The following is a 25,892-nucleotide window of genomic DNA, read 5'->3' on the forward strand; positions in this document are numbered from 1 at the left end:
CCTTGAACCAGTCTGTCTCAGAGTCCTCCAAGTGATCATGAGCAAACTGTAGACGAGCCTTGACATGACGCTTTGAAAGTAAAGGTACCTTACGGGCTCGTCTGGAACGGAGACCATTGTGGTGGAGTACGTTACTTATGGTATTGACTGAAACCAATGTCCCCACTGCCATGAGATCTTCCCGGAGCTCCTTCCTTGTTGTTCTTGGGTTAGCCTTGACTCTTCGGACAAGCCTGGCCTCGGCACGGGAGGAAACTTTCAAAGGCTGTCCAGGCCGTGGAAGGCTAACAGTAGTTCCATAAGCCTGCCACTTCCGGATGATGCTCCCAACAGTGGAGACAGGTAGGCCCAACTCCTTGGAAAGGGTTTTGTACCCCTTGGCAGCCTTGTGACCCTCCACCATCTTGTCTCTGATGGCCTTGGAATGCTCCTTTGTCTTTCCCATGTATGAGTGCTGTTCACAAGTTTGGGGAGAGTCTTAAATAGTCAGAAAAGGCTGGAAAAAGAGATAATTAATCCAAACATGTGAAGCTCATTGTTCTTCGTGCCTGAACTACTTCTTAATACTTTAGGGGAACCAAACAGAATTCTGGTGGTTTGAGGGGTTGAATAATAAATGACCCTCTGAATAAACTTTTCACAATTTAAAAAAATTAAACAAAGAAATAACATTCTTTTTTGCTGCAGTGCATTTCACACTTCCAGGCTGATCTACAGTCCAAATGTCACAAGGCCAAGTTAATTCAGAATGTGTAAACCTGCTAAATCTGCAGGGGGTTGAATACTACTTGTAGGCATTGTATATCATGTCTGCAGGCAAGCAAACTCCTCCGATACCTACATATCGCCTTACATTATAGGCACCTGACTACAATTCCACACCTCTCTCTCCTAGGTAGACATCTGGTCAGTCTCTCATGTGACTACATCATGAACTCTCATCAATTTTGACATATCTTAGATCTTTTTCCTCACCACAAAATTCTGCCCTATATAACACCTCATTGCTACTAAAGATATTATTCCTGTCCAATGTAAGAGACCACAAGCGTAGTGATATGGTAGAGACTATTCTACCTGTGAGTGCTGTGTGCAGAGTCTCCAGTGTATCCTGAGATGCAGCATCACCTTGCTCTCCCTGCCTCCTGCTGGTAAGAGGTAATAGGGAGTAACCCATCATAAGCAGGGGACAGGGAAGAAAGACCTCACAGAAATACATGTAACCCTCTGTAATGTGACTTAGGGGACACCAGTTCTAGGTCATCGATCTATTGCTTGCTGCCATTAGATTTCACTGAGGACAAGTGCAGGGCGATGGGACTCAGTGCAGAGGTATCATGAGAAGTGTAGGGTGCATTAGGCAAACCATATCAGAGGGGAAGAATGAATCGAGATGCAGACAACATGTATATGCCATATCCATTATAACATGTACAAACGCCTCTGCATTATTCTTTAGTGACAACCTAGGCCGGACTAGAAAGGAAACGGGACAACCCGGTTTTGCAAGTACTGTATATACTCGAGTATAAGCCGAGTTATTCAGCACAGTTTTTGTGCTGAAAAAGTCCGCCTTGGCTTATACTCGAGTCATTATGGTAATTCAGCAATATTTATAGTTACAGACCCGGCATCCGCACCCGGCATACAGACACCGGGGCGGGTGCCGGGCCGCCCCTGCAATGATCGTGGCGATGCTGCTCATTTCAAACTGCAGAAGTACTTAAGGTACTTCTGCTAGGAGGCCCGGAACGCAGACCACGCCCCCGCACTCCATCAGACACCGGGTGACGTGGCCACGTAACCTCAGGCCCACACCCGGCGTGTATCTGCATTCTGGGCCTGCTAGCAGAAGTACCGTAAGTACTTCTGCAGTTTGAGCGTGGCAATGCTGCAGCCCGGCACCCGCCCCGGTGTCTGTATGCCGGGTCTGTAACTATAATGGCGCTGCTCTACTCCAGAGCGGTTGCCATACCAACCGACACCTCTGCTATTCAGGAAGGCCTACAACCTCCAATAACACTATCACCGCACCGCCATCTGTACAGTCTCCCCCTCTCCTTCTGTCTCTACCCCTTTCCCTCATAGATTGTAAGCCCTCGCAGGCAGGGCCCTCTACCCCACCCTGCCAGTCGGTTACTGTTAGCATTATATCTACCTGTATATGTTGTGTATGTAACCCCCAAATGTAAAGCACCATGGAACTAATGGTGCTATATAAATAAATAATAATAATAAAAAATGCCGGAGCTCCCTGCAATCAGACATTGCAGGCATGAGTCCTCCGATGATGTCCCAATCCAAGGGGAACCTGCAGGCACCGCCATGCTGCTGGAGGGAGGAAGGAGCGGGCGCGACCGCTCTCTCAAGGTCGATCCTGAAGATAGGAACTGCGGCCGGCCGCCGGCAGAAGAGCTTCTGCCGGGGATTCCCCTCAGCGCTCCTGCCGGCAGCCAGCTGCAGTTCCCCTTCAGGTTCGGCCGGCCGAGGTTCTCATTCAGGTCCGCCCCTCAGCACTCTTGCTAGGGATTCCCCTCAGCACTTTTGTAAAGGCTCCCTGGCCGGCAGAAATGACAGTTTTTGCAGTGCATTGTGTATTGCATTAGTGATCAGACCCTCTGGGGTTCAAGACCCCTAGGGGGTCTAATAAATGCAAAAAAAATATTTTTTTTAAGTAAATAAAATAAAAATAAGTATTAAAAATTCAAATCCTCCCCCTTTCCCTAGAACACATATAAAACAAATACTGTTAATGCTGTGAAACACATACAAGTAAGTTATACATGTGTCAGAAAACGCCCGCTCTACAAATCTATAAATATATTTTTCCTGAACGGTAAACGCCGTAGCGGGGGAAAAAAGTTGTCTAACTGCCCCTTCCCCGAAATTGAGTTTTCCCCTCCAACTTGAAATTCAGCCTGACTGAATATAGGGTATCTGCAGTGCTCCTATTCCTTCGGGAAGGGGTTAATAGGAGTACTGCAGATGCCCTATATACAGCCAGGCTGAATTCCATATGGGGAAAAAAAAAAAAACAGTCCTCAAGTTCAGGGAAGGGGCAGACAGACAACCAAAACACCCCCTCCCCCTTCCCAGCAACTACTGCACCCAAAAACTCCGGCCATTTGAATTTTTGAAATTTTCCAGTAGCTGCTGCATTTCCCCCCTCGGCTTATACTCAAGTCAATAAGTTTTCCCAGTTTTTGTGGTAAAAATTAGGGGTCTCGGCTTATATTCGGGTCGGCTTATACTCGAGTATATATGGTAAATGATCTGTCAAACAAGATGCAACGTAGAATAGTCTGGAACATGGAAAACGTCATAAAAAGTGCTAATAGGGTTGTCCAATTCCCTTATACACAAGTTATTTCACCCCAGTTTTGAATGGAGTTGCCTGGTCAGTCAGCGCGCCGCTTCAGTCATTTCAATGGGAATGCAGCAGATAGTCGAAACGTAGCCCTCCGCCATCTCCAGCAGCTCATTGAGATGAAGCAGCATTGCGCTGCCATTCAAAACTTTTCTTTTTTAGTGTGAATACCAGCAATAAGGTCCTTTCCTATGGATAGGGGGTAACTGACTGTGTCTGGACAACCCCCTCTTAGCTATAACAATCCCTGTATCCGATTTTTCTTGCTACTGACCATTGGACATTGCATTTAGTTCCACATTTACCTACAATGACTAGTTTCAGTAGCCAGTAACTTGCTGGGACCTCAATGCAAAAACTCTACCAGGGTCCCCATTTACCATGTGCTATCCATAGTACTGGTGTCTTAATACATTGCAGAGAGAGGACTCTGGGAACCCTCAAACTCCAGGGCCGAGTAGTCACTGCACCCCTCTATATCACACTATCTCACCTTTGAAGGTTGGCGCTTGGAGAAGTGTACGAGTTCCCATAACAGGGAGAAGTGACAGCAGACAAGTGCTGGGAGGACAATCTATAAAAGAGAGGACCCTTAGTAAATACATCGGAGTCATGTTAGTCATTCCTCTAGGATACAGGGCAGGACATCACCTGTTCTGGCACCTCTGAGGTGTCTATGGCCTTCTGCAGGATTTGACTACAAGGTTCAAACAACTCCCATCGGGTCAGGTCATGAGCGCTGTAGTAGTAAGTGGAGGCAGGATAATGTCATGACATTGTGGATACATGATACACGGTTATCTACACATGTATGTCATCTCTGCGTCACCTGTACAGGGCAGCGAGCCTCTTCATAATGGCTGCAATGTTGCACACGTCGTCTTCATCCAGGTCGGCCACCTAGAGCAGGAGTAAAGCAGGTAATAGAAAGGTATTTGAGGTGGGGACGTCCGCCCCAGAATCCTCTTCATTTTCCGTTCCTCGCGGTGGAATAGGCCTAGTCAGCGTGGAGTCTCACATCGCCGACTCTGCAGCTCAATCAGACACGGAATCTGTGCCAAGGCTGAGCACGGAGCTTAAAGGGAATGTCCATTTCAGACCAATATTGAGAGACAAGTGTTATTGTTTGTATAATAAAAAGTTGTACAATTTCCATGTATACTTTCTGTATCAATTCCTCACATTTTTCTAGATCTCTGCTTGCTGTCTTTCATTGTGTTCACCGACAATGGATAAAAATCAGTCCATGGTCATGTGATATACTGTCCATGGTCATGTGATATACTGCCCATGGTCATGTGATATAAGGTCCATGGTCATGTGATATACACATAGGTGCACAGCTGATTACCAGGCAGATATCAGATTACTGTACTATAACAAGCTGTGCACCTGTATGTTCATCCCATGACCATATATCACATGACCCTGGACTGTATATAACATGACCCTGGACTGTATATCACATGACCATGGACCGTATATCACATGACCATGGACTGTATATCGCATAACCATGGACCGTATATCACATGACCATGGACTGTATATCGCATAACCATGGACCGTATATCACATGACCATGGACTGTATATCACATGACCATGGACTAACTTTTATCCACTGGCAGTAAGCAGGATGAATGACAGCAAGCAGAGATCTAGAAAACTGTGAGGAATTGATACAGAAAGCATATTGGGAAATTGCACAACTTTTCATTATACAAACTAACATTTGTCTCACAATATTGGTCTGAAGGTGGACAAGTCTTTTTTAGTGTACTGTTCTCATCTCCATCTCCTATTGAAATTCGCCACTGATTTTGGGGCAGATTCTGGCAGTTCTCAGCTATTTCAGGAAAAGCAAATGAATAAAGCAAATCCCCGGCTGTCAAGGAAACGGAGCTTCAGCCTTGTACAATCTATCTATTACCGTATTTTACGGACTATAAGGCGCACTGGACTATAAGCCGCATTGCCCATGAGCGCCTTATAGTCCGTCTCGGTTCATATATAAGGCGCACCGGACTATAAGCCGCAGTCCGGTGCGCATTATATGTTATTGAAAGCGGCGGCAGGCAGACTTTGCCAGCGGCCGCTTAACCCCCCGCGTGCCAGCCGCTTCTATTGGAAGCGCTCGGCAGGCGAGGAGGGGCTCTATCAGCAAAATCATGCTGATAGAGGCCAACCGTAAAAGTTAGATTAAACTACCCCCCCGTTTTAAAATAAAAGCCTGAAACAGAATGTGAAACTTACCGAGCGGTGCAGGGTGGGCGGGCATTCAGGCCTCCTCTGCCTCCGATGTTCCGTCCTCCTCCGGCGCTCGCAAGCTGATAATGGCCTGGGCGCATGCGTAGCCGTAGTAGAAGCATTATGATATTGCGCATGCGTCCCGGCCATTATCAGCGAGCGCCGGAGGAGAAGGACGGAACATCGGAGGAAGAGGAGGCCTGAATGCCCGCCCGCCCGCCCTGCACCGCTGGGTAGGTTTCACGTTCTGTTTCAGGCCGGCGTGACAGCAGGGCTGCCGGACACTTCCTATTCATTTCTATGGGAGCAGGCATGCGAGCGCTCCCCATAGAAATGAATGGACTGCTTTTTTCCGTTCATTTCTATGGGGAGCGCTCGCATGCCGGCTCCCATAGAAATGAATAGGAAGTGTCCGGCAGCCCTGCTGTAACGCCGGCGTGTACTGCTGTGATACACGCCGGCGTTCTGTAGTGTGAATGCACCCTTACGGTGCCTTTTATGTATGTATGGAAGCGGCACGCAGACTTTGCCGCCGCTTCCATCCATATATAAGCCGCACCGGACTATAAGCCGCACTTACGATTTCTGAGGAAATCGTAGGTTTTTATGTGCGCCTTATAGTCCGGAAAATACGGTACATCGGCACCACACGTAAGGCTGGATGGATGTTTCCCCAGACACAAGATGGCCTCTCAGTAGTCACAGCAGTCTATCTCTAGCTTCTTCAGTATTCACAGAAAACACCCCTACCCCACTAGTCCTAGTGCCCTCTACAATAACACAACAACCCCCACCCAGAATAAAAGGCGTCCGAGCACTTGACTAGGAAACGACCAGAAAGCTCAGAGAACGATGTGGCGAGGGTCTTGGGGATCTTAAGGATCCAGTAATGTCTACTGAAGTGGAGGAATGGGGGTTAAATGTGGCTGCCACTTTTTAGCGGCTGACCCACGGGGGATATCTCCATTTTGTAACAGGAAGTCTCTATATACAATAAGAGGGGTGAGAGCGGTCAGCTGGTAGATACCTGCAAAACATCTGGTAGGAGACTCTGGAAATGGCTGGCGAGATTGTCCACTAGCTGGCTGAGTATAATGTCTGTCCTCTTACAGAAGGCCCGGTCCGGGTTGCTCAGGATATACAAAGTGCGTGTGCAGGCCTCCAGCACCTCAGGCTCCGTGTGCTTCTCCATGATATTGTGCACTTGGGTTAAGAGAAGGTCTAAATTCTGACAACAAAAGAAGAAGGTTAACTCCGGCGGACATCCCTGCTACACGACCCGGCACTCCCCCTGATCCGTCCTCACCTTCTCCAGTCTCTCTGTGGAGTAAATCTCCACTTCTAAGTAGACGACCACCTTCAGAAGAGCTGCCATTTTGTCTTCATCAGCTGAAAACTGAAACAGGAAGGGGGGGAGGTTTGCATTGTAGAAAGTCCTTTACAGGTTGTATACAGTAATGTGTGTGATATTCAGTGCATGGAGCGGAGCTACAGCGCCACACACAGGTTAGGGGCAAAATGTCACATTAAAGTATTAGTCAGCCCTCAGCGTTTAAGCTGGATAAACAATCTGAAAATTTCTACAGATTTGGCTGAGCATGTGGTCATGTAAATAAGCCAGTGCCGACAAGCAGAGCATGCATGTGTGTGGCGGATGTGCCGGGATACTATTGTGTGTACGGTTTGCATTAGACTGCGGTACCTTGGCCAGAAGATGGGGTAACGTAACGATCATGTGTCGGCTCAGTCTCAGTTTATCCTCAGAATGAGTCTTCTTATCCTTCACGGACAGAATCTGAAATTAGAAATGACAAGTTCATTCCATTCTGCTCTTTAGGGTTCATTTTACTTTTTTTCCATCAAGTCCATCATTAAATGCCATTTTAGACCCAAAATTCTGCAATGAGTTTCCCCCCGGACCTCCAGTTCACATGAAAAAAGGATTTTTGTGGTCGTTGTAAAATTGAATTCATCTGGTGGGCATAATCCAATGGGTACAGGTCATGCCAGTGGCAGGTCTTGGCTCGGGCCTGGTGGGCTATATCCTCTCCCACAATGGATTGATCAGTGGGGAATGAAATCAGTAGGAGAAAGAGTAAAAAAGGCACCAACAAGTCCTGAGCCCAGGAGGATCAAAATGGCACAGCGAAAAACTGGAGCCAGAAGACATGGGTGGCCTTAGGAGGAACCAGGAGAATTGGAGGGGACCCTGCAACAGAGACGATGGGACAAAGACCCACCAGGGAATTAAAGGGATTCCACCATTAAAATGCTTTTGTTTCTTGTTAACATGCAGGAATATCCTTAAGAAAGTCTATTCTTCTCCTACCTTTAGATGTCTTCTCTGCGCCGCCGTTCAGTAGAAATCCCGGTTTTCTTCAGTATGCAAATGAGTTCTCTCGCAGCACTGGGGGCATTCACAATGCCACAAGAGAACTCTTCAGTGATACCTCCATCTTCTTCAGGAACTGCCTCTCTGCGCGTCTTCTTCCATCCTGAGTTTCAACCTTTTAGGCCTCGGGCAGAACAGACTGCGCATGCCCGCCGGCCACAAGAAAAATGGTAAGCGTAAGTGGCCATTTTCTTGCGAAGTCTGCTCTGCCTGAGGCCTAGAAGAATGAAGCCCAGGACGGAAGAAGACGCGCAGAGAGGCCGTTCCTGAAGAAGATGGAGGCGGCGCTGAAGAGTTCTCTCGTAGCATTGTGGACACCCCCAGTGCTGTGAGAGCATGCCAAAAAAAAAAAAAAAAAAAGAAGAGATTTCAACCGAACAGCGGCGTGGAGAAGACATCTAAAAGTAGGAGAAGAATAGGCTTTCTTAGGGCTATTCCGTCATGTTATTGAGAAAAAAAAAACCCATTTTAATGGTAGAATCCCTTTAACAGCTGTGACTGCACTGCAGCCTGAAAGGGGGCTGTACAAAAACTAAAGCTACATGCACAAACTCCATGTGCTGCCAGCGCCTACACGGCCCCATTCACTGATTGCAAAATAGACACAAATAAAAAAAAATTTTCAAATGTGACAGCTTACTCCCGTATCCCGAATGAAAAACACATCCGCTCTGGGGTTGATGAAGTATGGGAGATGCAGGGATATTCAAAGCCTCTCGGCCTGAGGTTGAGATCCAGTAAATCGAAAAGTATATCCAGCAATCGATCCCGTGTATATAACTTAACTTTTATTGTAAAAATTCAGGAACATCATGCAGTCCATTAAAAAATTAATACCAATAGCTAATGATGACAGAAAAAAGCATCTGGCTGACGCGTTTCGGAGCCTAATAGCACTCCTTACTCATAGCCTGACGACATGAACACATCGGTGTGTTTTTAAAGGAACTCAATTACAAGAGCACCTGTGTTAGTCTGCAAGTAAGAATTGACAATAACGACAAGGAGAAGAAACATAAACTTAAGAACCCCATCAAGAAATGAACAGTCAGCCAGATGCTTTTTTCTGTCATCATGAGCTATTGGTATTAATTTTTTATTGGACTGCATGATGTTCCTGAATTTTTACAATAAAAGTTACGTTTTATATACGGGATATATATAAGGGCTGTCCTCAGTTTTGTCCCAGGCTCATGGCGCCATACATAGACTCAGGATAATACACGGGTGTCTATATGAGACCATAGAATATAATAGGCCACATGGAAAGCACAGCAAACACACTAATACATACAGTCATGCGAATGATTCCTGTAAGGGGCGCTATCTTCACTCGCAACTGCGTTGCACTCGTTGGGCTACCAACCCGTTCAGGGATCTCTGATTGGCATTTATACTACTACCGAGAGTCTGAGGAAGGTCTTATCCGACCGAAAAACGATTAGCTATACTACACTGTATGCACGTAATCGTGTGTGACGTCCATCATTATATGGAGAAGGCGGGACCCTTCATTCCTTGGCGATGGATCCTATTTCACGCTTTGGTCATCCTGTGTCCATATATCATTCATGTCACAACCACATAATAAATAGAGATGCACGAGTACTGTTCGGATCAGCCGATCCGAACAGCACACACGTATTGAAATGAATGGACGTAGCCGGCACGCGGGGGGGTTAAGCGGCCGGCCGGCGTCAAAGCGGAAGTACCAGGTGCATCCATTTACTTCAATGTGTGCGTGCAGTTCGGATCGGCTGATCTGAACAGTACTCGCTCATCTCTATAAACAGATGCATGGGACAACCATAACACGTGACATGTGGCCCACAAAGCTGACATAGGACATTTCATCACAGCATATAAGCTTTATATGGGCGCAGCCTGTGACCAACCTTTTTTGCAGGGCCTCTACCAATCGGAGACGTCCCTTCTGCTGCTTGTCTTATAGAAGACACCAAGATCTTGATGAGAGCACTCTCCTCCTGGTCATTTAAGCCTGAAAATGGGAAAGATAACCAAAAGGAAGACGTTACCTAGAAGAAGAAGGGGAAGGGGGGGAACCTTCATATAAAAGGAAAACTTGTCTATGTTGTAGAGACAGGATTATCTATATTTATATTATATACACCTTCTGCTCTGGACTAGATTTTGCTTTGTGCAAAAGTTTTAGACAGGTATGGGGGATAAAAAAAACGCTGCTTCCAGAAATAGAAGAGTTAATAGAGGAATGTAAATCCCATTAATATTCAGTGTGACCTTTACCCTTTGCCTTCCATCAGTTCTTCTCGGTACTTGCAGACAGTATTTGGCAGAACTTAACAGGTAGTTTGTTCCCGCCGCCATCTTGGAGGACTAAGCACAGATCTTCTGTGGATGTTGCTTGCTCCAATCCGTCTGTTTCTTCATGTCATCCCAGACAGACTGCATGATGTTGAGATCAGGGCTAGATCTGTGGGGGCCGGAGCATCACTTCCAGGACTCCTCCTCCTCCAAAGGGCAAAGGTCACACCAAATATTAAATGGAATTTACATTTCTCTTTTCTTAAAAACAAACTATTAACCCTTCTATTTGACAGCATTCTTACTTTGCAGCCATTATCCACACCTGCCTAAAACTTATGCACAGTGCTGTGTCTTATCATACTGCTGCTCTAGACTTACATGTTTTCTTCATCAGCAGCAGATCGGTCTGACATTCCCAGTCCTTTAGCTGAGTTGAGGCGCAGTCCCACAGACTGTCCACCAGGTAGGCGGCGTGTTCATGAAGCTGGCAGGAGGAAACAACAGGTAAGTAACAGAGAGCTATAGATAGAGAGAGATATAGCCAGCTATAGATACAAGTCAGACTACTTACAAACCTATTTGTGTTGTATTTTTACCCGTGTACCAGTGAGACACCGGGCACCTAACTGTACAAGCAATGGTTAATCACATGAGGCCTGGATACATAACTAAAAATACAGTCACATGTAATAATGGAGACTGCGGCACTCACCTCGCTGGAGATGAAAAAATCAATCAGCAGATGAAAGAAGGACGTGTGTGCGCTGCGCCGATGGCTGCGCTCGGGAGAACGTTCCTCAGCGCTGGTGTCCAATAACCTGATAAACAGACATCAAAGATGGAGATGTGCAAACTCCTGAAGAGACCCAAGTAACAGAAGTCAGACTGCATAAGGAGCTTTCTAGAATCCTTCTAGGGTTTTGGATACAGTTTTTGAACCCAAAACCAGGAGGACCTTTCATGGTTTGGGGCACAGGCAGCTCTATATACTGCTGGAAAGCCAACAGTGCACGTCGGCTTTCCCGATCTGTGCCCCGAGTAAAGAGCTAGTGGTCCCGGTACCGTAGCGCTTTACAGTCAGAAGGGCGTTCCTGATAGTCAGTCTGGAACGTCCTTCTCCACAGCAGCGCCTATAGTGCTGTACAGTGTGAGCGGAGAGGAACGCCCCCTCCCACTGCTCACAGTGCTCGTCCATAGACGAGTATTATCAGGAGGGCGGGGGCGTTCCTCACCGCTCACACAGTACAGCGCGATAGGCGCTGCTGTGGAGAAGGACGTCCCTGACAGACTGTCAGGAACGCCTTCTGACTGTAAAGCGCTACAGTACCAGGACTGATAGCTCTTCACTCGGGGGACAGATCAGGAAAGCTGACAGTGAGCTGAATTCAGTGCGCTGTCGGCTTTCCAGCAGTATATAGAACTGCCTGTGCCCAAAGTCATGAAAGGTCCTCTTTAACCCCTTCCCGCTGGAGGAATTTTTCGATTTTCGATTCCTCGCCTTTCAAACCCCATAACTTTTTTATTTCTCCGCTCCCAGAGCCATATGAGGTCTTAATGTTTGCGGGACAAATTTTTCTTCATGATGCCGCCATTAATTATTCTGTACAATGTACTGGGAAGCTGGAAAAAAATCAGAATGGGGGGGGATTTAAAGAAAAACTGTGTGACTTTCTTCCGGGCTTTGTTTTTATGGTGTTCACTGTGTAGTCAAAATGACCTGTCCCCTGTATTCTATGTTTCGGGATGATTCCAGGGATACCAAATTTATATGGTTTGATTTACATTTTAACCCCCTAACAGAAATGCAAAACTGCCCAAATTTTTTTTTTTTTCTAAAAGTCGCCATATTCTGACACCTGTAACTTTTTTATACTTCTGTGTGTATGTATAGGGCGTCTTTTTTTATGGGGCGGGGTGTATTTTTCAGTTCTACCATTTTGGGGAATTACTTTTGCTTTGATCAATTTTTATTCATATTTTTATCAGAGGCAAAACAGTGAAAAAACGGCGGTTTGGCATTTTTGATTTTTTTTTCCAGCTACGGCGTTTACCATACGGGAAAAATATTTTTATAGATTTGTAGAGCGGGCGTTGTCAGACACAGGAAGACCTAATGTGTGGGTGTTTCACAGTATTTATCTACTTTTATATGTTTTCTAGAGAGAGAGGTGATTTGGAACTATTATTATTTTTTTTATATTTTTTTTACTTTTTATAAATTTATTTTTGCATTTATTCGACCCCCTAATAGTAGTCTGCAATCGGAACTAATTAAAGGCAGGCTTAGGAGCCTTCACAAGGCTCCAAGCAGTTGTGGTAATGGGATGCCGGATCTGGAGCTTGCTCTGGGTGCGATCAACTGCAAAATGGCAGCACCCATTTGCTGCCGGTAGTTTGGCGCCTCGGGCAGCTTTGATCAAGGTACCAGAGGGGCTAATGCCTGCAACCAGTGCGGCACTGATCGCAGGCATTAGTTCTGGGTCTCTGCTGTATAAAACAGCAGAGACTCAACAGCTATAGCGGCCTGCACAACTACCAAGCGGCCAACATATTTAACCACCTGACATCCGCCATACCAGTACGGTAAATATTGGGAAGGGGTTAAACTCTGGTTAACAAGTGCAGGCCAATGACAACAAGGGAACACTTTAGTGTTATCATCAAATGCGTGCAGTCATTGACCCCTGTGGGTGGCTGCTAGAGTTTGGGGCCATACCCTTATAGATTCCCTCCCAACAGGATCTAAGTCCCATTGAATTCGCACCATGGCCACCAAAAAAGTCTTGGTGCGGTATCACCAGGGCTGTGGAGTCTCAGTCAGGCTAGGCTCACATCTGCGTCTGCCCCAAGCGGACCTCCTGAACGGGAAACCCAAACACAGGTGTGACCCTAGTGTCAGGGTGTCCGTTTTGGGTGAAGTTGAAAAAAAGTTCATGACTTCCAGCTTCAAAATAATTTAAGCGCTGACTTTTCCCATGAATTAGCCAAGACTCAGAGGTGTGGCCTATCCAATCCACCGCCCTGCGTATCACAGGCTCTCCTGACACTGACCTCTGATAGACAAATTCCCCCGCTGCAGCGGCTACCACTCGATTGCTCGCGTATACTAAGGGGTCAATAGTCTCGCAGTCTTCTTTGCTCAAAACGTTTTCCATATTCCTGTAGGAAAGAAGAAGATGACGACATTGGTCCAAGCCCACACCTTGAGGATCTGCCTGCGTTTCAGACTCCCATTGACTTCTTACTCTTGAGCAAGATAAGCCAAATTTACTAAGAAGTGCAGTCTGTGTGTCAGAAAAGGTCTTCTATAAACCCCAGCTGGTATTGTCAGAGGGAATTTCATTGGCCAGACATTACCCCTTCCCCGGCCGATGCTGGAAAAGCAGAGGCGATGACTGTGACGTTTGGATGGACCAGGTGTGCAAGAGATGGAGCTCCTATTGTTTAGCACCCTTCTGCTCACCTACATGATATCTATAGGCCCTAACGGGTTAGAGAGACGTGAAGTACTGGATATCAGATGAATCGCTCCCAATGAAGGGCTGCGATCCTGCCTCAGTTGTAGGTCACTCCTCTCCAGGGACACTATGAAGTGGTTGACGATACGTCAGCTGAGGACAGATGGCTTATTGATCGGTGGCCAAATACTATTACACAGGGAGTAATGGACTATAATATCACTATCAACAAGCGGAGAGCTGAACCTTTCCCTAGGAACAGGGCAGGCCTGATCTGTCCACATTATGGATCACACAGATAAGTGATGTTAAAGGGGCTGTGCTGTGTGACTACAGGATTCCCATATTATAAAGCAATGGCCTATAGCAAGTGCACTTTCATCTTCAGGATCAGCGGGGTCCCAGACATCAGACCAGTCACCTATATATATCATAGTCACTCACTGCATCCATAACTCACTTGTAGACGAGTGTGATCAGTTGTATGGCTTCTGCGGACACCTGGTGCTCTTTATCCAGGGCCATGGACACCATCCTATTCTGTGACAGGAGATTCTGGTCACACAAACGTTAGAAGCCCCTTATTTTGCAGGTCACTAATAGTAGATGCTTCTTACCTTAAACCTGCTGCTAAAAAGCTCCAACTTTCCTGCCCATTGTGGCAAGACGTAGAGTTCATGCAGACTGCGTAAGCACTGTAACCTGACGTGTCCTTGCTGTGAAACATACATAGTATATACATATATATGTATCTATCGTCAGTGTTATGCTATACTCATGTAATCCAACAGATTGTCACCTTATCGTGTAGCATCCAGCCCAGATACTTCAGATAGCTGTCATTAAGGAAGGACTGGGGGTAAGTAGTGATCCAAGTGCCAAGTTCTTCAATACAGAGGGCTCGGATGTCTGGATGAGTATCACTGTGTAAAAGAAGAGGGTCAGAGACGGCAGAGCTAGAACGTGAATGGCCGTCATCTGTCACCTAAAGGACAACAAAACCCTTCCAATATTGTTAACCTTGATAATAAGACGAGATTTGGGTTCTTTGCACAGGTTTTAAGGTACAAAGGAAATATCTGGCAGCCGCCCCTGGGGGGGTTCACTATATACTGATTTATACATTGAACTCCCAGCTTAACCCCTTCCCGTTCTGCGCCGTATTAAGTTGCGCTGAGTGTATGTATACAACTACTAAACAAGGGTTCACAGTATATAGGTTGGTGTCATGTCCCGTCAGCTCACGCGTGTGCGGTAATAAAACCAATCATGGCTATGTAGAAAAACCATCCAGTGTCCTGGTATACATATCAGATAGATGAATATCATAGAGCATGCTACAATAAGAGCATACTACAGCTAAGGTCCCCCAAACCCTCTCAGATTTGGAAGTGGCATTATGTTGGTGTTTTTCTAATCTAATGATGGAGTTCAGCTTCTTACAACCAATGTGCCGCTACGAGCTTCCAGGCCCGATACAGGATATGAAGGTGAATTCAAGAGTATTTTATCTTCTAAGAGGACAAGAATGTGCACTGCAGAATTGGAGTTAGGACTGGCTGATTTGACGAATTCACTCTTAAGGAGTCTGACAAATCGATTTTTGCCCCTTCTGGCAGGTCTTTTAGTACGGCCACACTCACAAGCAGAATGAGCGCCATTACAGCCGCATCTCCATTATATTCCAGTAATCCAGAGCTCTGGCTAAATGCCAATGGGGCTGGCAATCCTCGCTCCACACTCTACCCCATAGTAAGTTCCCAATTTACTGTCTCTCTGGAAGATGTTACTACTACTGTCCACATTAATTTCCCAGTCATTCCCCTTACACCAATTTTCCAATCAGTTTCATTCCCACCATGGCAGACATATATATAGTGACAGAGTAAGTATCCACCAACACCCAGGTCATGTACAAGGTAGACATGCATACAGCTATGCACTCTGAACACCAGGTGGCAGCATATTATGTAAGTAGGTGAGACAACCCCTTAACATAAGTAATGTACAGACATATCACTCACCGATAGCGATGTACAAAGACACCTTTGAATAAGCAATTCATCATATTACCAATGTCTTCCAGGTTGGAGTGCATCTGTGCGGGGACAAATCAGTCAAGTCATTCCTTACAATCCAGATTTATCATCATTTGCTTCATACATCAATCCGGACACATGGACCACCAAAGGTTCGTGACAAGGCGTGCGCCTCCTCAAATCAAAGGCATCCCCTCATTAAACACAGAATTGATGAGCAAATCCTCTGCCATCACCGGAGATACCAAGACCGGCTAACTATATGCCAGTTTGGATAAACCTCCCACCTGACCAAAGCCGCCCCATAACTAATCTCACCTCTGTCATCTTCTCCACCAGCGTCTCCAGCCTCTCCGCAGATCTTTTCTCAGGACTTTTCGCCTGCTCCACATTGAACTGTCGCTGGCTCGTGTCCAGATGATGCTTCAGATCTCGCGCTACTTTCACTAAGGCCGTCATCAGTTTCATGGCTACAGAAGAGAAAGTATCAGGGAGTATCACAAAACTGAAGGAGAGATAGAAATAAGAGGATTGTCTCTACGTTATGTGTTGTGACCTACTAATATTATAAATGTGAAAGTTTGTGTTTGGATGTTTGTTCCTCAATCAGGCAAAAACGGCTGAACGGATTAGATTGTAACCTCGATTAACATAAACGCTACTTTTTATCTCAGTAAATGACATGGCTTCACAACTGTTATGAATTTATGTTCACATACTATATTACACTGCTCTTGCAGAAGCTTATCTCAGGTTCTGATTAAGCCAGGTCTGTTATCTCTCTATGTAAACACTCATGTAACCCTCAGGGATTCTGTACACACATTTTCATATTATCTGATCTGCTCCAGGCAGTGCTGACAAACTGGATGGGAAAAGACCTTTAATCCAAATTGGCAGTTTGCTAATTTTAAACATTTCGTGAAAAAGAAAATTTAATTTGTTGCAAAATTCTAAAACAACAACAAGTTCTCCTCAAGTAGAGCTGAGGGGGATCATCGGCATCAAAAACACGCTCATTATATGGCGTCCCAGCAAGCTGCTGAGATGCCAGAACAATCACAGGCACAGCGCGAGGGACAAGTTCAGCAGCAGGACAGCTTAAGGCTGGTCTTACACGACCGTATTGATTGTACGGTCCACAAGTTGCTGATCACCAACACTAGTTGCTGATCGGCAACACAGACACCGCAGACTCCCGTGTCCTGCCACACTCGCCCATAGTGTCGCAATTCACGGCCTTTGCAGACCTCGGTTGCAGCCTGGCACATCACGGATAAAATATCCGGTGGTGTAAGAGGCTGCACTGAATATAATGTGTCCGCAATTGAAAACCCTCAATTGCGGACTTACACTACCGCCGTATAAAACCAGCCTAAGAGCTGCCGAAACGCCAGAGCAGGCGCCATCGATGGCAGCAATTTGCTGAATATAAGCGGATCATCAACACCAACAACACGTAGCCAAAGTCACAGGCAGAGGCTAGTGACACTATATATCCCTCTTCCTACCTCCAGTAATAATCCTCTTGCCAGAAGTCATGTCACATCAGTGCTTTTTTTAATGCAGTCACAGGCCATTTTCCCATGGGGTGATCTGGGACAACAAACCTCCAGTCCATAAGATACTATGGGTAGTTTAGTGTCACAGGTCTCCCTGACTGGTTCTTTTTAACCTGAAGGGGTTTACCAGGTTGACTAATGATGGTCTAATATTAGGATAGGCCGTCTACATCCGATCAGCAGGAGCCTGACTCTTGGCACCTCTGCAGACCAACACTCTGTCTGCTTTGTGGTGTTGCGCGCCAATTACACAGCCATTTACTACAATAACTGCACAGGTTACACAACGTTCTGATATTAATGGCCCATCCTAATGATCTGTCACCAGTAGTGTAAAGAATGGCAGGGCAAGGAGGACATGAGAGGGCAACACTAAGAGGGGAGACCATTTTGTGTTTCTGGATATCATCATCTTCAGAAACCTCCTTTACAGAAACCCGATGACTATCATACAGGAAGTGAAAATGAATTGTAGTTTTTGTGATATTTATAAAACGCCAGCATATCCTGCAGTAATGTACAAAGATTGCCATAAATAATATCAGTGACTTACCACAGCTTACAAAACTCGGCCATGGCACATTGGGACCCAGTGCTGCAAGTCCACAAAGGTAACTAGTGAGCCATTGTTGTGAGCCATCTATAAGCCCTTCACCTCCACTATACGAATCACTTCCCTGGGTATGGCACATACATGGTGCAGGCCGCTCCGCTAGTCTGGGCAGTCTGTTTTTACATAACCTTTGTTTTATTCACAATATTAAAGGGTCAAAAGCAACAAAGGCGTCTAAAGGGCAGTGAAAGTCAGAAGGAGGAGGTGTCAGCAGAAGCTGCAGATAATAAGGAGACCCCGAGAGACGAGTTCAGAGGAGCAGATGGCAAAGGAGAAATTTATTATACGAGTGTCCTCTGCAGCTTCTCCTCACACAGATCACAGGGACAGAACAAAAACATCCTCAACGTGCTCCGAGATGGAAACCTGCACAACCTAACACTGCTGGACTAACCATCACAGAATATTGTCCGCTCAGCCAAACAAAGGTTTCTGTAGGAATTATACAAGGAACTGACCAAGTACACTCAATTGTCAATTTTGTTTGTGACTCCCTGAAGTGTCCCACAGTCACATGACCAGAACAACGTGGCATTTATTGTTCTGGCACAATGTTCCATCTAACGGTCATGTGATCTCTCTTCCAGCGAGCCGCCTCCTTATAGAGAGAGATAGATGGCATTTGGACAAACTATCTTCTGGTTACTACAGCACAGGTGACCTGAGAGCCCGCACCATTCCCCCGCAACCATGTGCCTGTCAAAAGTGGGGTGGCAGTGTTTCCTGACATAGGGGGTGGGGTGGCTGTGTGTCCTGACATAGGGGGTGGGGTGGCGGTGTCTCCTGACATAGGGGGTGGGGTGGCGGTGTCTCCTGACATAGGGGGTGGGGTGAATGTGTCCTGACATAGGGGGTGGGGTGGCGGTGTGTCCTGACATAGGGGGTGGGGTGGCGGTGTGTCCTGACATAGGGGGTGGGGTGAATGTGTCCTTACATAGGGGGTGGGGTGGTGGTGTGTCCTGACATAGGCGGTTGGGTGACAGTGTGTCCTGACATAGAAGCTGGCAGTGTGTCCTGACATAAGGGGTGGTAGTGTGTCCTGACATAGGGGGTGACAGTGTGTCCTGACATAGGGGGTGACAGTGTGTCCTGACATAGGTGGTGGGGTGGCGGTGTCTCCTGACATAGGTGGTGGGGTGGCGGTGTTTCCTGACATAGGGGGTGGGGTGAATGTGTCCTGACATAGGGGGTGGGGTGGCGGTGTGTCCTGACATAGGGGGTGGGGTGAATGTGTCCTTACATAGGGGGTAGGGTGGTGGTGTGTCCTGACATAGGCGGTTGGGTGACAGTGTGTCCTGACATAGAAGCTGGCAGTGTGTCCTGACATAAGGGGTGGCAGTGTGTCCTGACATAGGGGGTGACAGTGTGTCCTGACATAGGGGGTGACAGTGTGTCCTGACATAGGGGGTGACAGTGTGTCCTGACATAGGGGGTGACAGTGTGTCCTGACATAGGTGGTGGGGTGGCGGTGTCTCCTGACATAGGGGGTGGGGTGAATGTGTCCTGACATAGGGGGTGGGGTGGCAGTGTGTCCTGACATAGGGGGTGGGGTGAATGTGTCCTGACATAGGGGGTGGGGTGGTGGTGTGTCCTGACATAGGCGGTTGGGTGACAGTGTGTCCTGACATAGAAGCTGGCAGTGTGTCCGGACATAGGGGGTGGGGTGGCGGTGTGTCCTGACATAGGGGGTGGGGCACACGATCCGCAGTCAGGATGACACATCTTGTAAGTTTATTGTATAATTACAGCTGACCACACAACCCCTTTATAATATACGGACCCTCCAATGACTTTTTCATGGACCATCCCCTCAGTGTCTTTCCTTATCCTGCTTTTTCCTTCTTCCATAAGTCACATGATCACAGTGTCACCTCTTTTTTTCTAGCATGGGCTGCCGTGCAAAGAGGTTTCTCTCTGCCTCTCTACTGAGAACCATCTTGTGACCTCAGACTCATTCCCACCCCTTATAATGATTAATAAGAATATTAATTAAATATTGTCGACATATTCCGCAGCAGCAGGTTACATGAACAGAGAATACTTGACATTACAAAGTGACAAAAATGAACACATCAAACAATGGGAGTGAGGGTCCGGGCACAAGAGCTGTCAATTTGTCTCACTGCTCTTATTTTGCTGTTCCCATCATCTGCTCCCTATCGCCCCCTTTCTTATAGTCAGGTCACCATGCCGCCATTACTCTCCTCAGTGTTATCAGTGGTGCAGCTTTACAAAGATATTTTATCACCTCATCCTCACAGTAAGGTGCAAACAGGAAACAGACATGGCTACGGGTGCTAGACAGGGGTGACGATATCAGCAACAGCGATTCAAAATCCAATTCAATGAACCCTTTTTGTAATGGATTCTCTTCCTAGTATTATCAAGAAAGACACAAAACAACATGGAGTGCGAGTACAGCCATGTCATGGCCTACAGTAACTCACCTGCAAACGTGCTGGTATGTCGGAAGGCTCGGACTTGAGAGTCGGAGAGCCCCGTGAGCAGCGAGATGAGACTGTCCAAGACAATCCCATCATAGATGATGTTGTACTGAATGCACCGCACCAATGTGCCAAGAAATTCTCCAAAATTCACCCTGAACTTCTTCCAAGGCTTGGTGCTGAGCGACAGAGGATAGTCCGCCGAGTCCTGGGGACAGAAACATCTTGTATTTTAGACTTTTTCTCTACCCATACAGAAGGAGATATGGTGAAGAGCCGCATTACAGCAGTCACATATCACTTATCTACTGCCAGCTTTATGTTCCCAAGAGCAGGTTCGGCCATGTTGGCTGCTGTGTTTATAGGATATGTCACTCTGTTCTGATCAGTGTCCGAGAAATTACAGAGGAGGCAAAAAAATATCTCGGCAAGCAATTGAAATTTGTCTGGACTGGGTCTAAGGTTAAAGGGGTCATTAGTCAAAGATCAGCAGGGGACCTGGGGCCTCCACCCTCCATGATCAGCTGTTGTCATGAGCCACCTGGGAAGCAATACAGGAAATATCTGACCTGGCCTTGCTGGTAGTAGTGGCCTGGAGAAGACCCTAGAAATCATTGAGGCCAGCTTACAATTTTTGCTCACAGATTGACCATAAGTGTGACTATTTTTCACCCCAGGTCATGGCACATCATACATATACACCTATAGTGATGACAGCATTGAGGCCTTTTTATTTAATATGGTAAATACAAGTTTCTTACTAACTTCATCAAAGTCTTCAGTCATCTTCCTTATGATCTCTGAATTCTGCATGGTCTCCATCATGTCCATGGTCACCACTCCTGGAAAGAAGGACGGACACTATATTTGACATCTAGCGATAAATAAATGAATTTTTGGCTTTGCTACAAATTCCCTTCCTCACTGAATTTATTAGGTTAGGGGGCAAAGCACTATTTGTATAGAGCCTGCCACTAAGTGGCTCTCACTGGGTATGAGGATTGTGATACCCTCACCATAGACTCCAGGCTGGTCAGTGAGTCCTGAAGGCAGCAGGAGAAAAAACACACACACACACACCAACCAATATGTCACACACACACACACACACACCAGCCAATATGTCACACACATACCAGCCAATATGTCACACACACACACACACACACACACACACACACAAACCAATATGTCACACACACACCATCCGGTGACTGAGTGAATAAAACATTAACAAAGGGCATGATCTATGTCCACCAATAAATACAACAAGAAAGGGATTTTACAGCAAGTGCAGAATTCCAATTTTCTTGATAACAAAGTATCTCTGAGCAGCCCAGAGAGTGAGAGAAAGAAAATCCACCATATGACCCACCTCGTGCACAGCAGGCTGCAGTACTTTGTTACTGTCAAATAGAAGCCATAGTATCTGGAATAACCTGTCAGATGCTGATACCTCATGTCCAATCACCAAGAAGGGCCAGAATGCCCACAAGAGATAAGCCATTAGAGTGTATGGACTCCTGTGTATAGACCCAGGGCAGCCTGCCGACAGAAAGCCTAGGCTGGCCAAATTGGAATATTTTACTGCCGCGGGCACAAGGTTAGAACCAGGACTGTGTCACTATTCAGTAGATCCCCAGAGTAACCTAACAAGCAAAACAGGAGTCCTCACAGGGGCCAACATGTAAATGATAAGAGGAACAAACAGGGACACAGGCTCCCAATGACATGGATGATTATAGAGCAGGTCCTATCCTGCTCAGCGCCATCGGAACGTAATGGATCAGAAGCCCTACAGACGTGAATGCATCATGGTACACACTCTGACGACACTTGAATGTGTCATGACGTTTACAGTGGAGTACATTCCCATATCAGAAGCACACACTGTCACGTGCATGGAGTGTAAGAGGAGGAGCGGCTCCAGGACCAGAGGGTAATACCTATTTAGGCCCCATTAACATCCAAAATGTCATACCTTAGATGCCACTGAAAGAGCTAAGAGGCAGTCTGCCACCTCCCCCGAGCATAGTCACCTCCCACCATGTTACTGAGCACATACAAGTACCAGGTTTGTAGGGAAGTCATGATGTCACTTTATGGATTTGGAGAAAGCCAACTGTGAGCAAATGCACGGTGCACATGGGGCCTTCAGCTCCCCACAGCATTGCTCTTATTGTTCAAGGAGGATGGGTGATGAGAAGGATCAACTCTCCCTGCCCTGGGAGGTGCAAGCAATGGTAGGGGTCTGAGTAGTAAGCGCAAAGCGTCATGGAGCTTTAGGCCCCTCCCTAGTTCACCTGCGGCCTCATTTGTATAAGATTTCAAAGTTGTTTTTATCCAAATGTACAAAAGTGACCGACATAACAGAGGGGTGTTATATATCAGTATACGGTGCTTTGTAACATCGTATGCCTGGGGGAGGCAATAGACCTCCATTAAACAACCTGGATCAGAGGTTTCACTACAGCGAGAGAATGGATATTAATCACAACCATGTTGTCATTGTCACCACACTGGCACGTCACTATGACATCATCTGCGGTTACGCGACCACATTTAGCACGTGACCGTACATCCTTTCGTTGAAGGACCTCTTTAGCAACTCCTTAGGACCTCCTTTAGACAGAAATGTAAACTAATTTAAATGAAAATGTGTGTGAAATAATCTCAGCATCGTGTTTCCCGCAGTAGCACGGCCACCGAGATCACCTTTACAACCGCACGCCTGTATCATGAAGTTGATGAGTCCCAGAAGAGCAGGCTTGTGGTCCATCTTGTAACTCTCCAACCAATCGTCTACCAGGATCTGTAATAGGATACGGAATAAGGTCATGAAATATTCATTGAAGTACATAATGTGGATTTCATAGATATCACACAGCTGACTGCCCACTTACTTGTATGGCACTTCTACCTAGCCGGATGGCTTCAAACAAGTCCTGCGCTGCTCGCTCATCTCTCCTGGCTCGCTTAGCCGTCTGAAAAACACACAATATGGAGTTCAGTGATTAAGACGAGATATGATGTGACACACAGTAGGGTTGTGGATATGTTCTTATACTAGTGTTGGTCTCAGCAGAAGGCTACAATGATCACATGCTGGCAGGGACACTAAAATTCACATAGCAGACCCCTACACATAAATGGGGTTCCTTTCTCAAATTAAAGGGTTGTCTCATAGATCAAGAAACATGGATGTCGATCTCCACTACAGGGGAAATGCATGACTGACCACAGATTCCCCCAAACTAGTGTCCATCAGATGACTGATAAGGGGACGTTCTCACTGACCCCCCCCCCCCCCCCCCCAGATTTTAGGGGAAGCTGCAAATTTTTAAAACGACAGCATACTTCTTTTGCTGCAACAAAACCTATGACATAATTTGAACATAAAACTTGTCCGATTCTCTACTACAAAACCTCCAATATCTGAATATATTGTTAGGCAGGAAACAAACATGCAGTTTTTAAAGGGATTCCACAAGACTGGCCTAGCCTTAGAATAGGTCATTAAAGGGGTTGTGCCACCAGGCATTTTTGCCCTATATCCACAGACTTAATAGCTGATCAGTGGGGGTCTGGCCAATGAGACCCCCACTGATCCTAACGTAGATGTGACACCTGGTGGACAATTAGAGAATGCTATCTAAGGCGTTCTCAATGAAGTCCGCCAAGTGACACACCTACATTCAGGATCAGTAGGCAGTTTCAGCACTCCGACCCTACTGATCAGCTATTGGTCCTCTATCCTATTGATATAATAAGGTTAATTATCTTTGGTGAAACAGCCCTTTAAAGGGGTTTACAAAAACATACACATCGATGACCTGAATATGCGATCGGTGCTGACACCAGGCATCCCCACAGATCAGCAGTGTTCAGGTGTGTGCCATATACTCCTCATTGAATACCAAGCACAGCGACGTATACTGACTGATATTACAAGTCCACCCTATTCACTTGAATGGGACGGAGCTGCTGCTGTACCATCTGATGAATGTGACATCATTGGCGCAGGAAAGAGAAAGCAGCGCTCATGAACACCATGGCCTCTTCAAACAGCTGGTCTCTCGGGGTCCTGAATATCAGCCCCCACCAACCACATATTGATGACCTAACCCAAGGAGAAGCCATCAAAATGGAAGCCCTAGAAAACCTCTTTAGAACATGAAAAGTGGGGGTCTGACACCCAGCACCCTGACCAATCAGCTGTGTACAGTATATTGTACAGAGATGAAAGCAGATTGTGCCATACTAGTGCAGCTCCACTCCCATTCACTATTATTATTATTGTTTATTTATATAGCACCGTTAATTCCATGGTGCTTTACATTTGGGGGGTTAAGTTATTCACTAGAATAGGCCATCAATATTGTGTGCTAAAGAGGACCAGGACTTTCCCGTTATGTGTCCCGGGGCTGGAGATATCATTATCATTAGTTTTGGCACCGATCTCTGTCCACTGTCAGAAGGACGTTCCGGACAGTCTAGCAGGACTGTGAAGAACGACCCTCCTGACAGTACTCGTCCATAGCACTGTACTATCAGAGGGGGCGTTCTTACACCCCCCAGGACTAATCTATGGCAGTGTACTGTCAGGGGAGGGGTAAGGGATGGCATCCCTCACAGCCCAGTTAGACTGTCAGGAACACCTTTCTGACAGCGGGCAGAGATCAGTGCCATTATAATGGCAAGGATATCTCCAGACTACGGGCACATAACGGGTAAGCCAACAATGCGCTGAATTCAGGATACTGATGGCTTTCTAGCGGTATATAAAACTGCATGTGCCTGAGGACACGATATGTCCTCTTTAAAAAACCCATCAGCCAAATCCACTGCAGCAAAAACTACACATCCTGGCCCCAAATCTTGTTTCTACTCACCTGCACTTCCTTCAGAGCAGGCCTCCGAGTTCTTCTGGGTAATTTCTTCAGAGTCTCTTCAAAGTCGCTCCCATCATCCTCGTCAGACAATTCTTCAGGACTGTTCTCATCCCTAAAATGTGTATTGTATTAATGTCTACAGACAGCTGGAGATACTAGCCTTACAAAACTAGAAGATCCTCACGTGTCAATCTCTGGCTCATCTCCGGCACTTGGTAATCCACTTTCTTCGCTCACCGGTGATCTGGTAGCGACGTCCTGTACTGACGATTGTGAGCGGGAGCTAGGAGCTGAGGGGGACAGAGGAAGAAACGCCTCCGAAGAGGAGCTGCGAGATACATGAGACGCCATCGCCAGGAGGAGCTGCATGTGAAACAAGGTGACAAAAGTGCCAGGTTGTACGTGAACACAGGATTAGTGTACCATCCACCAGTGACATGAACTACGTTTGGTCATATGTTTACTTCTTTGGGTCTCCTTGTTATACAGACCCCTGTACCCCAGATGAATTACACAAGGTCCTTGGCTTGTTTCATTGCATGGACAAAAGTGAATTAAACCTGTACATTTACTTAAAGGAGCCGTCTTCT

General features: G+C 46.5%; 1 protein-coding gene across 1 annotated transcript in view; it reads right to left on the reverse strand.

Moving 5' to 3' along the window:
* Positions 1-25,653, reverse strand: part of STAG3 (STAG3 cohesin complex component) — a 41,532-nt gene extending 15,879 nt beyond the window's left edge. The window contains exons 1-21 of the mRNA XM_075275735.1: positions 25,487-25,653; positions 25,303-25,414; positions 23,314-23,394; positions 23,126-23,222; positions 21,176-21,252; positions 20,414-20,618; positions 16,110-16,261; positions 15,777-15,850; positions 14,552-14,675; positions 14,370-14,468; positions 14,213-14,292; positions 13,346-13,453; positions 11,007-11,112; positions 10,673-10,778; positions 9,904-10,007; positions 7,319-7,411; positions 6,923-7,012; positions 6,644-6,844; positions 4,197-4,267; positions 4,019-4,106; positions 3,861-3,941 (exon numbers count right to left, since the gene is read on the reverse strand). Coding sequence (XP_075131836.1) covers positions 3,861-3,941; positions 4,019-4,106; positions 4,197-4,267; positions 6,644-6,844; positions 6,923-7,012; positions 7,319-7,411; positions 9,904-10,007; positions 10,673-10,778; positions 11,007-11,112; positions 13,346-13,453; positions 14,213-14,292; positions 14,370-14,468; positions 14,552-14,675; positions 15,777-15,850; positions 16,110-16,261; positions 20,414-20,618; positions 21,176-21,252; positions 23,126-23,222; positions 23,314-23,394; positions 25,303-25,414; positions 25,487-25,653 — 2,316 coding nt within the window. The remainder of the gene's footprint in view (positions 1-3,860; positions 3,942-4,018; positions 4,107-4,196; positions 4,268-6,643; positions 6,845-6,922; positions 7,013-7,318; positions 7,412-9,903; positions 10,008-10,672; positions 10,779-11,006; positions 11,113-13,345; positions 13,454-14,212; positions 14,293-14,369; positions 14,469-14,551; positions 14,676-15,776; positions 15,851-16,109; positions 16,262-20,413; positions 20,619-21,175; positions 21,253-23,125; positions 23,223-23,313; positions 23,395-25,302; positions 25,415-25,486) is intronic.
* Positions 25,654-25,892: the final 239 nt, after the last annotated feature.

The sequence above is a fragment of the Leptodactylus fuscus genome, chromosome 5 (assembly GCF_031893055.1).
Source record: "Leptodactylus fuscus isolate aLepFus1 chromosome 5, aLepFus1.hap2, whole genome shotgun sequence".
NCBI lineage: Eukaryota > Metazoa > Chordata > Amphibia > Anura > Leptodactylidae > Leptodactylus > Leptodactylus fuscus.